Genomic DNA, 14,229 nt, shown 5'->3' on the forward strand with positions numbered 1-14,229 from the left:
AAAGTGTTATACTCAAGGAGAAACATGGCTCAGCTGAGGGTCTACTAACCTATTTTTGATGAGCCTTTCAAAGCCATAGAACGGTGATGGACCTCAAAAGTGGCACCCTTTCGTTTGGCTGTTAATCGAAGACTTTTTTGGCTCTGGAAGCAATAGAAGATCCTGGACTGAACAAGAGTTGCTAGGGCTTCAACCATCATCTTCATGTTCCAACAAGGGAGGATTTCAAAAAGCAGTGCTGTAGTAAAGGTTAGTCCAATAATGGCCGCACATCTTACCAACATCTGTTGAGAAAGACTCATACTATCCAACTGAACAAGGGAAATTTCTGCAAAAGTAAAGCCAGAGAATATGAAAATTGTTGCCTGTCCTCATCAGGTAACAGTAGGTAAAAACTAACATTTTTTTTTTATTAAAGCTTTTTATTTTCCAAACATATGTATGATAATTTTTCATTACTGACCTTGCAAAACCTTGTGTTCCAAATTTTCCCCTCCTTCCACTCCTCTCCTAAATGGCAACTAATCCAATATATGTTAAACATGTTAAAATATATGTTAAATCCAATATATGTATACATATTTTTACAATTATCTTGTGCGCAAGAAAAATCCGATCAAAAAGAAAAAAAAAAATGAGAAAGAAAACAAAATGCAAGCAAACAACAGAAAGAGTGAAAATGCTATGTTGTGAAGCATACTCAGTTCCCACAGTCCTCTCTCTGGGTGTAGATAGCTCTCTTCATCGCAAGATCATGGAACTGTCCTCATTTATCTCACTGTTGGAAAGAGTCATGTTCATCATAATTGAATGTTGTACAATATTGATGTTGCCTTATACAATTTCCTGGTTCTGCTCATTTCACTCAGCATCAGTTCATGTAAGTCTCTCCAGGCCTTTCTGAAATCATCCTGCTGGTCATTTCTTATAGAACAATAATCCATAACATTCATGTACCATAACATATTCAGCCATTCTCCAATTGATGGGCATCCATTCAGTTACTAGTTTTTTGATACTACAAAAAGGGCTACTACAAACATTATTGCACATGTAGGTCCCTTTCTCTCCTTTAAGATTTCTTTGAAGTATAAGCCCAATAGAAACACTACTGGGTCAAAGGATATGCACAAAAACTAACATTCTTGTTCTCTGAAAAGAAGCTTGTTTTCTTCCAGGAAATATTTTTAGAACCCACTTTGAGCCCAGTACTCAAACTAAATATATAAAAGTTATAATAATAATAGCCTGTATTTGTACAGACTTGCAAAGTACTTTATACATGTTATTTCATTAGATGCTCCCAAATAATCCTGAAAGGAAGACATTATGATTATCTTCACTTACAGATGAAAAAACAGACCAGAAAATGTTATATTAGTTGCCCAAGTCACATGGCTAATAAATGTCTCGGGCAGGATTTGTTCTACCTACTGTATCACCTACAAAGGCATGCAATCACTATTAGATATCTTTCCCTTAAAGAAACTTATGATTTATCAACAACTTTATTTCTCATTATTGCTAAAGGAATCTCAAGGAAGGAGATATAAATGTGGGTTGACTTAGTAAGGGAGGGAAGGTAGCACAGTCACCCTCCTGCAATGTTGATGTTGAAGATGAAAGTTGCTATCTGTAGTTCTGAGCTAATAGTACAAAAGAAGCTCTATCTAGAAGCCCATTTGTTGTAGCATATGAAAGAAACAAAAAATTATCTCTATGGAGAAACTGTAACCACCTCATTTCATCCTTCCAGTAACACTCAAAAACCTGGTTACCAAACCAGGACCTCAAAAACATGACTGAATATCTGCTGGAAGATTTCTCAGAGATAGATTCTCAGTGTGGACTATGAATAAACTACAATGGAAATAAAGTTTTCTAGAAATCCTTGACCCACCTTTGGTGATTGGTCTCCTTAATATGCTTTTTGTGTGTGTGTGTGTGTGTGTGTATGTGCGTGTGTATCTTTCTCTAAAGGATTCCATTGATGTTTACATTCTTGAGAGAATAGACTTTTCCAGTTAAGGTCTTTTTTTTTTTTTTTTTTTTTTCATTTGGGCATAGGATTAAATAAGACTCAGCAGTTGTTTTGAAATTGTTCAAGTTCCCAGAGGGAAGAGCAGACTGAGAATCAGACATGCTAAGTAACTTCTGCCCGGTCATATACCTAGCAGATTTCTGAGTCAGAATTCAAAACTAGGTCTACTTGGCTACAGGGATGAAGCACTAGGTTGGGATAGTGGTTCAGAATGTGAAAAATTCACAAAGGCATTCTGTTAGCCAAAAGGAGCTTTATGTCATGGAAACACATGGTCTGACCAGTCAGTCAAATAGGGTAGCAAAATGGGGTTTAGTGGGTTCCAAGAGGGGAATTCAGAACCTTGAAGTAAAATCGGCACTTAGCCCTTTCCTGCTCCACAGAGAAAGGGAGATAGATAGACAGAGAGACAGAGCTAGAGGCAGAGAGAGCGAGGGAAATAGAAAAGACAAAGAGAAACAGAGAGAATGAGAAGGTTCATATAAATTGGGAAACCAAAAATTAATTGAGTTTGACTGAAACATCTAGTTAAGAATTTAGGGTTCCTCACAAACTAACATTAAATACTGGTTAATTTTAATTTAACTTTTTAAATTAGTGTGTGAATTAAAATTGGAAATTGAATTGCAAATTACATGAGACTCCTAACCATTTTTTGTGACAGATTATGTACCATCTAAATTTTAAGAACTATTTTGTTTCTTTCCTAACACAAAAAGACAATTTATTTAAGGGAACAGGAGGGAAAGCCCAAGCCCTCTATGAAATTTTTCAGAACTGCAATAGCTTGGGGAAAGAAATTTTACCACTTGTATCCCCTATTAAGTGATGAGACTCAGTGAATACTAACTCATAAGTAATGGTTTTTTTCTGATTGTAGAATCCAGATTTGGCTTGTCATCCAGTTACCTGAAATAAAGCTCCTTCTGGCATGAGAATGCCTTAGTAAGTTTTTACATTTCAAACTGCTCTCCTCACCAAATACTTCATTAGCAAGGTCACTATCTCATACTACCTTTCAACGGATGTAACAGAATTTGAAGGAAAATATAGAGGATTTCAAGAAAGGATGTGTATTTGTTGGGAGAAGAATCAGGAGGCTGATTGGTGCTGTTCACTGATGCGGGTTGTGGCCCCTTTAAGATTCCTTTCTGATTCCCAACCCCCATGACTGACCTTTAATTCACAAGTCCTGGTTCAAAAGCACCCTTTTGAATTCTAATGGGAGATATCCGGGCACGGATCTGAGCTAACTTGGGCTGTCCCAGCCCCCGTTCTAATCTGCTCAGGTTTCTCAACCCCCACCTAGCAAATTCTAGCCCTTCCTAAAACCCATCGAGGAACCAACCTGGGACTCTACCCATAGGCCCCTTTAGCCAAATCTCTCTTTATAAAAAGGCCAAGCTGGAATCATCTCTTTGCAGAGGATTGAAACAAGCCAGCACCATGCTTTGCACCACAGACTCTCTGTCCACCTGACCTTCTGGTGTATTTCTCTCTTTATCTAACACCTTTTACTAACCAGACTTTAACCTTACTTCCAAACACCAAAATAAATCTTTTTTTATCAATCTAGGTTTTCGGGCCTGCAAATTCCTTTACAGGGGACTCTACACTGCCACTAGAACTCTGTATCTTTGCACCAAATCCAAAGGGGTTGCAAGGGAGCTCCATTTGACTTCCTGTACCCTGAACCTGCCATTAGACCTCAATTAACCCTATTCATTTAGGTACTCCTTATCTAGATCTCATCATTCACCTCATCAAGACTAAGTTGATTATATATTATACTAACTATCTATGGGATTTTATGCGAGTAATTTTACTTTTCTGTGTCTCAATTTCCTTTTCTGCAAAATGACTAGATAATCTTTGAGGTCCCTTCAGCCTCCTAAAACCTTATTGATGAGGGTGAACCCTGAAACAGTGTCCTGTTTAATCTGTAAAAGGGAGATTCATGGTCTCAAGCTCTCCTATGGGAAAAGCATGCCTTTCCCAGACAAGTCCTTCCCAAGTTAAGTGGCTTCATTCAATCATAGACCTTGGTCAAATCACCCTCCATTGAAACTGAGATCTTTTGGGGATAGCCCAGATGCCCTTCAGGGAATTCCCAGACTCCGGAAAGAAGCCTTCAAGCCCCCAGTTAAGTCATTTTATTCAATTGGAGATCTCCATCTGATGGTCCTTTATTGATTAGCCCAGACAGCTCCCAGCCCCAGGCCAACATTTGCCCATATAACCAATCTGTTATCTGTTAATCCACCTTTGCTAAACTTCTAAAGAGGAGTTTTGTTCACTAAGAAAGCTTCTTTCTTAGTGAACAATAAAATTCCCTTTTCTTGCCACAAACAGACTAAGGGTTTGCTAATTCTTTTGCATTGGACTTGCCCCTTGCCCCGACCAGAGGGGATTTCCCACCCCAATTCTCAGTACCTCTTCACTACCACAATCACCTCATCATTTTGGTTCTCTGACCTGGAATGCCTGAGAATCTGGATGAGGTAAAGCCTTTTCTTGTTGTCTATAGCTAGAACACTCAAATAACTAGGAAAATTTGAGTCATTGGAGCTCAACACTGCAGCAGAATTCTCTTGGGGATGCTTGAATGGGAATTCCTGCATTCTCTGACAAAAGTTCCCTTAATCAGGGAGCATTTTGTCATCTCTCCATCTCTAGAGACATCTAGGGAAAGATGAGGAGCTATAAAGTCAAGGAAACTAAGGCTTGTGGCAAAAAGGGACAAAATATATCTTTTTCTAAGTACCTTTCCTTAGGAAGTCTCTTAAAAAACAGAGACAAATTTCGGCTTGAAAGATTTCAGTTTCAATGGAGGGTGATTTGACCAAGATCTCCAATTGAATGAAATCACTTAACTTGGGAAGCGCTTGTCTAGGAAAGGTATACTTTTCCCATGGGAGAGCTTGAGACTCTGAATCTCCCTTCTTTTACAGATTAAACAGGATTCAATTTCAGGGTTCATCCCCATCATTATCATTCTATGATGCCATGACATTATGGGAGGAATAAAACTTTAAAAAAATCTCTGCCACCAAATTTTAGGAAATAATTTTTTTGAGTCATGATTATTCAAAAAAAGTGTGTTCTAACCATTTATACAAGAAAAACAGATGAATGAATGATGCCTTTCAAGCCAACAAAACTCTCTAATGGGGTTAAAACCAGAATAAAATGTAATTGAGAAATGTTTAACAAAATAAATAAAAATATAATACCAACATGTTTATTTTGTGGGTTTCTAAATTACCTGACTCCCTCCCCCATCCCATTCCATTTGAGTTTGACACCATTGCTCTAGATTATGATATTCAGTTGAATAGAATGTGCACACACCTATGCAGATATGCATGTGTACATATACATCTATACACATATGCATATACACACATACATACCTGGACAGACACTGCAAATGGAGAGTGAGCTGGGGCCAAAATTGATAATTGGAGAAGGATCTGATCTAGCATTTCTTACTCTTTTCTTAGAAGTAAGCTTATCAAAGCTAAGGGGATAAAGGCCTTGTTTTTCCTTACCTTTTAATGTTGATGGGGGTGACATATTTTTTAATCTGACACCAGGGGTAATGTCACACACTTCTATTTTATCCTCGTTGGCTGAGAAAGAAAATAGATTGAAGTTCATCTGGGGCTTAGTGTAGTTTTCTGTAGAGAAATAACAAAAATAAGAGAATGTGGGAGAAGAAAGAGAAAAGTGAAAGAAATTAATAATGTCATCATCTTTTGTTATTAATCTTTGATGTTTTCAGAGAAATTAAGGCCACTCTCATGTAACCAGCAGAAGTGGAAGAGAGAATGCTCTTGGTCTAATAATGGACTTTCCTTTAGGCAAAGTCACATCCTCTCCAACGTTTATCATTTATCTTTTCCTGTCATCTTAGCCAAGAAAGGTGTTAAGTGGTACTTCAGATTATCTTAATTTGCATTTCTATAATCGAAAATGATATAGAGCATTTTTTTCATGTGACTAGTAATGGCTTTAATTTCACCTGAAAATTGCCAGACATTATTTTTTAGCAAAATTGTACTATGATTTTGTGTTTGACCTCCATTATCTTTTCTTGTTTCTATTTCAGCATATGTCTTTCTACAATTAACTTGTTTGATTAGCCCATGTCTCTTCACATTTTTCCCTCTCTCCTCATCAGAACTATTTCCTTTTATGCTTTCAAAATTTCATTCTTTTTAAAATTCTCTCAATAGATTTTACTTTTCCAAATACATGTAAAGATAGTTTTCAACATTTCCTTTTGTAAAACTTTTGTGTTCTAAGAATTAGTAAATTAGTAAAGCACAAATTCACCAATAATCAAAATCTCAGCTTCCTCAGCAAAGCTAAGATCTTTCATGAGGGGGATGACTCTCTTTTATAGTTGTGGGGTATAAAGAACAAAGAAAAGGACTTTATATATAGGGAACAAGTTGTTATTGGTCAAAAGAGCTCAAAGTCATAAAAAGCAAAATCAGTATGATTGGGTTACAGAGTTGAGGCATGGGGGACAATGATCAGTTGGAAGTTGGAGATCAGGGGTAAACAATAACCCCTTTCTTCTCTCCTCTGACTAAGAAATGTTCATTGGTTGAGTCTACCTACAAAATTCTTTGGACAACAAACCAGACATCCTTGAAGGATAGCTTGGTGGTATAAAGGTAGTAGATTAGACTCACTGGCATCTACCTACATCCCTCAAGTATAATATTTTTTTGAAGTAAGAATAGAACAGTGATTAGCAAGAGAACTGGATTTCTAAATTTAACTCATTATAAATCTGCTGAATGAATTTCTGAATTAAGTTTAGAGACAAATTACTGTTATGTAGGCAGTTACAGGACAAAATCAACTAATTTTAAATAGGATCAAATAAAAGATGATACAAAATTAATCTGATTATTTTAATAACAATAAATTTGCTTATCAAAAATACTACCTGGGGCAGCTAGATGGCACAGTGGATAGAGCACCAGCCCTGAAATCAGGAGGACCTGAGTTCATATCTGGTCTCAGACACTTAACACTTCCCAGCTGTGTGACCTTGTCTCAGCAATAAAGAACTACCTAAACACTATTGCCCAAAATAATAATTCATTTGGAGAAACAAAAGGACTAGAATCTCAAGGAAAACAATATTTAAAAGGAAGAAGAGGAGGAATAGCATTTCCAGATCTCAAACTCATTTTTGACCTAGCTGAATTGTTGTGAGACTTCTCTAACTTATCTACCATGTCCCCAGGAAGCTCATTATTGGAATGAACTCATCATCCTGTAAGATCTCCTTAGCCTTGGCTGCCCACTTCACTATTCTCTGCCTCTCCAGCTGGAAAGTGGCGGAAAGAACTTCCATTTTAAAAAGAGATCTCTGCTCAGAACATCACCTCATTTCTCACCTGGTTGCATTATTCTTTCACTTCTCTGACTTCCATGATGCTCCAGAGTTGAGTAACTTCCTTGGCTAACCTCCCTGCTGTTTTTCATTTTCCTTTTCTGTTTTATCTTCTTCCCACATTAGATAACAATCTAATTTTGATGAGCCCATGTCTTTTCACACTTCCCTCACTCTCTCCTCATCAGAACTGTGATACTCTGTGATGGAAGGGGCTACCTTTCTTTCTTTCTTTTGGTATTTGTATTCCCAGCACTTAGCATGGTAATATTATTGATTATTGACTATTAGCAAGTAGGCATTAATACTATTTGAGACTTGTTTAAAATTTTTTAAAAAAACATATCAATGGAACACTCATAGTGAAAATCAAAAACAATTAAATTCAATCATCTAGACTTAGGGGTTCTCAAACTACAGCCTGCAGGCCACATGTGCCCACTGAGGACGTTGTGGACTGTCTGGTTATGGCAAATGGGCTGAGGGGCGGAGACAGAGTGTAAGGTTTTGTTTTTACTATAGTTGGCCCTCCAACAGTCTAAGGGACAATGAACTGGCCCCCTATTTAAAAAGTTTGAGGACCACTGATCTAGAGTGTAATAAAATCAAGAAATTAAACCATTTGGGGAAGAACTTTTGACAAGAACTGCAGGGATAACTGGAAAGCAGTTTGACAAAAAATTAAGTTTAGATCAGCAACTTATACCTTATACCACTGTTAAGTTCAAGTGGACATGACCTAAATACAAAAGGTTACATAATTTAAAAAAATAAAGAAAATAGAAGGAATTGGTATGAATTGGTCCAACCACTTTGGAAAGCAAATTAATATTCTTTTTAAAAAATGATCCAGAGGTCCCACTGTTGGACACATATACCTCAAGGAGACTGAAAACAAAGAAATGTCCCACATAGATTAAAATGCAGATAGCTCTACTTTTAATAATTGTAAAGTACCAGAAATAAAGTGCTTGCCTCCTGATTAGTAAATGAATAAACAGAGTACGGTATAAAAATGTATTGGGATATTATTGCTCTGCATAAAACATCAAGAACTCAAAGAAACATAGTAAAACATAGAAGCTAATAACTAATGAAGAACCAGAAAAATAATATATACAATAACTACAGAGTGGGGGAAGGGCTGGAGCAAAGTCTATAAATGAGGAAGAGGAGTCCAGAAAAAATGTTGTTCCAAAGTGAGGTAGTCATAAATCAGGAAAAGTAGGAACTTGGGGCAACATTTTCTATAAATTGAGAAGATGGCAATAGGGGAGAAGGAAAAAAATGGTTCATGTTGGAGGGACTATGGAAAGACAGGCTAACTTTGCAAAATTGCCCAATGATTCTGGAAAACAATTTGTAATCACTTTTTAAAAATTGGCTAAAATATCCATTCTATTTGAGCTAGAGATCTCACTGCTAGGTAGTGGTAATACCCAAAAGTAGTAATAACAAAGAACTGGACATAAAATAAGTTGCTTATTGATCAGGAAATGGCAAAACAAATAGTGGTATGTGGATACAATAGAGTATAATTGGATTGAAAGAAACATAAGGAATTCAGAAAAACATGAGAAAATGTATATAAGCAAGCAGAATCAGGAAAACATAGTATATAATGATTACCATGATGTAAATGGAAAGAACAGTTCTTTAAAAAACACATTAAAACTTGAAAACTAGATTAGAGCCATATTGTAGAAGACTTAATGCTGAGGACTTTACAAATATTATCATTTGATTTTGTACCCCTTGGATTAATTTCGCTTTATTCCACCTACTGAGAAATTATTGCTGTTCAAACCAGCCTTGCAATTTGCACTGGATGTCTTCCCATGCAATCAGTAAAGGAAATATGACTGCCATGTATGATTTGCATGACTAGCTGAAGTTTGGTAGATGATTTCTTCAACCTACTTATATAGAACTGTACAGAATTATTTTGCTTCTCTAGAAAAGATTTACATGTGCAAGAGAGAAAAAAAAAACTGTCACTGTGGGTGACTTACTGAACAGGGTATGCCAGCTCACATTGGACTTTTCTTCTGGTTGATACTGATGAATGATGAGTACCTTGTGATGGTGAAGATTTTTCAGCAGTTCTTCACAATAAAGTGGAATCCCACAGCTTCCTTCCACTAGGTACCTGTAAAAGCAGCAATGGGAACTTGGCTTATGTTGAAAATTTTTCTCTGAGGAGACGAAAGGGGATTAGTAGAAAATGGAATCTTTCCTATAGCTTCCTGATCACCAATTTACAGGGAAATGATCTCATTTCCTTCCTCCTTCCCCTTAATCTTTTCTCCTCCCTTGCTCCTCTTCCTCTTCTCCTCACTCCCACCTTCTTTCTTTTTTTAATGTTCTTCCTTAAATACCCTTGGTGAGATATCAGCAGAGGCATGATAACAAGAGGAGAAGCAAACTATCATTCAACTAGAAGTATGGTGCACAACTGCCAGAGTTCATAAAAGAGGGGAAAGGACAAAAAGGTTTGTAGCAGCTCTTTTTATAATGGCAGGGAATTGGAAATTGAGTAGATGCCCAGCAATTGGAGAATGGCAAAATAAGTTCTAGCAAATGATATAATGGAATATTATTGTTCTATAAGAAATGATGAACAGGCTGATTTCAGGAAAGTCTGGAAATACTTACATGAACAGATGCTGAGTAAAGTGAGCAGAACCAGAGAACACTGTACACAGTAACAGCAAGAGTATGTGATGATCAACTATGACAGACTTAGCTCTTTTTAGCAATACAATGATCCAAAACAATTCCAATAGACTTGGGGTGGAAAATACCTTCCACATCCAGAAAAAGAACTATGGAGATTGAATGCAAATCAAAACTTTTTTTTTTTAATTTACTTGTTTTTTTTCTTTCTTGTGTTTTTTTTTTCTCTTTTGTTCTTATCTCTCTTTCTCAACATGATTAATAGAGAAATAACTGTATGTGTATACTCTCTACCAGATTACTTGCTGTCTTGGGGAGGGGAGAGGTAAAGGAAAGAGAGAAAAAAAATTTGAACTTAAAATCTTACAAAAAATTAGTGTCGAAAACTATATTTACATGTAATTAGAAAAATAAAACACTATTAAAGGAAAAAAAGCCCTTATTCTTTGAATGCTCTTAAGGCTAAGATTTCCAATAAATTTTTCCAATTTCCAATTTCCAATACCTGATTTCAGTTACTGAGCAGTCATTGAAAAAAGTTTCTTTTTTTATTGTTTAAATCTAAATTTATTCATATATTCCCCCCACAATAATCTTGCTACTACAAAAACAAACTGCTACAAACATTTTTACACATGTGAATTGTTTTCTCTCTTATGATTTCTTTGGGATATAGGCCCAGACACTGCTGGATCAAAGAGTATGCACATTTTATAGCCCTTTGGGCAGCGTTCCAAATTACTTTCCAGATTGATTGGATCTTTTCACAACTCCACTGACAATGCATTAGTGTTCCAGTTTTCTCACATTCCCTCCAATATTTGTCACCATCTTTTCCTGCCATCTTAGTCAATTGGATAGATGTGCAATGGTACCTCAGAGTTGTCTTAATTTGCATTTCTCTATCAACAGTGATTTAGAGCATTTTATTCATATAAGTATAAATGACTTTAATTTCTTAATCTGAAAATTGTTTATATACTCTGATTATTTATCATTTGGGAAATGACTTGTATAATTATAAATTTGATTTAGTTCTCTATATATTTTAGAAATGAGGCCTTTATCAGAAACAACATATTGATATTTTAAAATGTAAATAATTAACCTTTCAAATGATGCTTTTTGTAACTTTGTAGCATTTACACTACTAAAATTATTAAGGCAAAACATTGCCCTGAGATTTTTGGGAAATCCTATATTGAAATATAAAGTGAAATTAAGAAAGTACAATTAAGTCAAATTCCTCAGTGCCCTGGGATCTTGTCCGACTGTCCCTGAATCAAACTCCTTGAAGATCCAGCTAATTCTGGGTCAGCATCAATCTTCCAAAACTACAGAGTATCCCTTCTGATTAAATGTGAGGATCTCATCTGGATCCTTAGGGATGACCCAAGTAGTCTTCAGACATGGTAGAGACAAAGTGTCCTTTGTACTGGGAAATAACCTGTAATGTTTGTCCACAATGATGCCTGTTCACAGTTGAACTGAGTGCATATCCTTGACTACCATTTGATGTTAAGAGAAAAGGGAAACAGTATTTATGGTATTATGCCACTAAAAAGCAAAAGCTGAAGAATCCTAAGCAGAAGTTATAGTGGGCAATATTGCAGGCTGGAGTTGGGGGCAGAAAGAGTAATGAGTAAAAGAAGGGGCAGTAGCTCTAATAAAAAACAATTCCTTATAATGGTCCTAATAACAATAAAGATCATAATAATCGCACTACAGTGTGCAACATAGGTTCTCCAGATGGAGAATGAAAGTAAATTGTTTCTAAGGAATAAAGAAAATCCCCTTGTGTCCTACAAATAATTCATATCTACAGTAGGTACTCAGAGGGGAAAAAAAAGGCCATAGCTATAATTTAATACCTAATTTTTAAATTTACATTGGAGGTCAGCCAAATAAGTTTGTTATCAACCTTATGATCCTTTCAGAAATCAGTTGTGGGATGGATTACTTGACCTTGCCCTCCCAAATCTGTTTTCCTATATTCCTAGGCTACTACAGAATAGAACCCAACTCAGGATGAGGGCCCTCTTCCCTTTTTCATTTATGATCGCCTGACCTGTTTTGCTGTTAGTTACCAAAGTCCCAGAGTAAGAATGGGGTCACTTACATTTCTAGCTCCTTGGGGATGCTGGCCACACTGAGGTCAAGACAGACCTTGGACCTTATATCTTTCGAACTTATCTCACCAATGACGACATAGGTAGTATTCCTGTTCTTCATGATGGCATCAGCAGATTTGCAGGGGGCATCAACGAAAGGAGATAGTGACATGATAAGGAACACATTAAGTTTCTGGATCAGCTGCTCCAAGAATTCCCAAGAGATTATGTCAATATACTGGGCTTCATCAATAATGAAAATCAGCTTTTCGGTTTTACTTGTCTGAACAAAGTAGGGAAGACAAAATCCAAGTTGGTGTAGGATTTCAGTTTTCATCCGAAAAGTATATATATGCATATATTTATTTTGTTGGCAGTTAGAAATGATTAGTTTTTTTTTTTTTTAATTTTGATTAATTTTCTTTTCTTTTTTTTTTTTTTTTATTCATTTTTCCAAATTATCCTCTCCCTCCCTCCACTCCCTCCCCCCATGGCAGGTAATCCCATACATTTTACATGTGTTACAATATAACCTAGATACAATATATGTGTGTAAATACCATTTTCTTGTTGCACATTAAGTATTAGATTCCGAAGGTATAAGTAACCTGGGTAGATAGACAGTAGTGCTAACAATTTACATTCGCTTCCCAGTGTTCCTAGAAGTGATTAGTTTTAAGGAAAAACTCAAATATAGTAAAATCTCAAGAATTCAGTTTCTATCTATTTGAAATTTATGAACAGGTCAGCTAGGTGATGCAATGGATAGAGCACCAGCCCTGAAATCAGGATGACCTGAGTTCAGATTTGATCTCAGACACTTAATACTTCCTGCTGTGTGATCCTGGGTAAGTCACCTAACCCCAATTGCCTCAAAAAAAAAAAAAAAAAAAAAAATATATATATATATATATATATATATATGTAAACATTTGAACAGTACAAATTCATAGTATAAACAAAATCAGGAGAAAGAACTATTTAAAAACATAAATCTCATCTTTACCTCACAGATCAGATTTTAGAGAAATCCATTTATGTGCCAATGCCTGGTATGTTAAGTGAACATATCTTTTATCTTATCAATACGTTTGGACTTAGACAGATATCTACTTGATCTCACTTTGGTTTCTAAGTTTAAGTTCCAGTAGTAAATATTAATATAATTTCATTTCATTAAAACTGATTAGATAATGCAGTTTTTCCTAATATAGACAGCCCCTTTACCAATGACTGAAGTTTTAAAGGTTTTACTAAATATAAGCACTTCACATGATTAGTTATATGCTTGTCATGATTGACTTTGTGACCCAGTAACCCTCTGTCCAAGGGGGTTTTTTTTTTTTTGCAAAGATACTGGAGAGGTTTGTTATTTACTTCTCTTAGTGTGTCCTCATCCCCATCTAACAGAAGAGGACCTAAGGAATTAAGGTTAAGTGACTTGTGACAGTTGAGATTTGAACTCTGGTGTTCCTGACTTTAAACCCAGCACTCGATCCACTGGCCTACCTAGTTACCCCAGAAACCCATTGTGAAACTTCCTTTTAGTTTTTTTTAGAAATATTAAGAAATAAATATTGTTCTATGTTAGGTTTTTACTAAGTGCATTACAGTTCTAGTCTAGAAATCCTTCCCAGGTTTATCACCTTGGATAAAGTGGATTAAGAGCAAAAAGGATTAAGAAATCAGGATTAAGCATAAAAGCAAATTTTGAACAAAAGGTATATTCTTGTTTGGTTAAGATTATTAGCTTCTCCAACTCAGCAAGCCTTTGGGCTAAGATCCACCTAGAGTTATTGCTCTCTTTCTTAATAGAATACTGACCACAGAAAATCTTCCTGTTAGTCCTTAAAGGGAATGATTCAAAAGAAATAGGATAATTGTAGTTGAAGATTAAGTGACCATTGTTTTGGAAAGTTAAAACAAAACTGCTTTAAAGTTGTGACTTTTTTTTCAGGATTCCTATAAATGCTATCTCAAATTGT

At 35.9% G+C, this 14,229-nt stretch overlaps 1 protein-coding gene across 1 annotated transcript in view; it reads right to left on the reverse strand.

Annotated features, from left to right (window-relative positions):
* The window catches only part of ADCY10 (adenylate cyclase 10), a 113,489-nt gene that overhangs the window by 33,256 nt on the left and 66,004 nt on the right, over positions 1-14,229 (reverse strand). The window contains exons 17-20 of the mRNA XM_074266511.1: positions 12,253-12,527; positions 9,470-9,606; positions 5,593-5,721; positions 50-328 (exon numbers count right to left, since the gene is read on the reverse strand). Coding sequence (XP_074122612.1) covers positions 50-328; positions 5,593-5,721; positions 9,470-9,606; positions 12,253-12,527 — 820 coding nt within the window. The remainder of the gene's footprint in view (positions 1-49; positions 329-5,592; positions 5,722-9,469; positions 9,607-12,252; positions 12,528-14,229) is intronic.

Source organism: Sminthopsis crassicaudata, chromosome 4, assembly GCF_048593235.1.
Source record: "Sminthopsis crassicaudata isolate SCR6 chromosome 4, ASM4859323v1, whole genome shotgun sequence".
Lineage (NCBI taxonomy): Eukaryota > Metazoa > Chordata > Mammalia > Dasyuromorphia > Dasyuridae > Sminthopsis > Sminthopsis crassicaudata.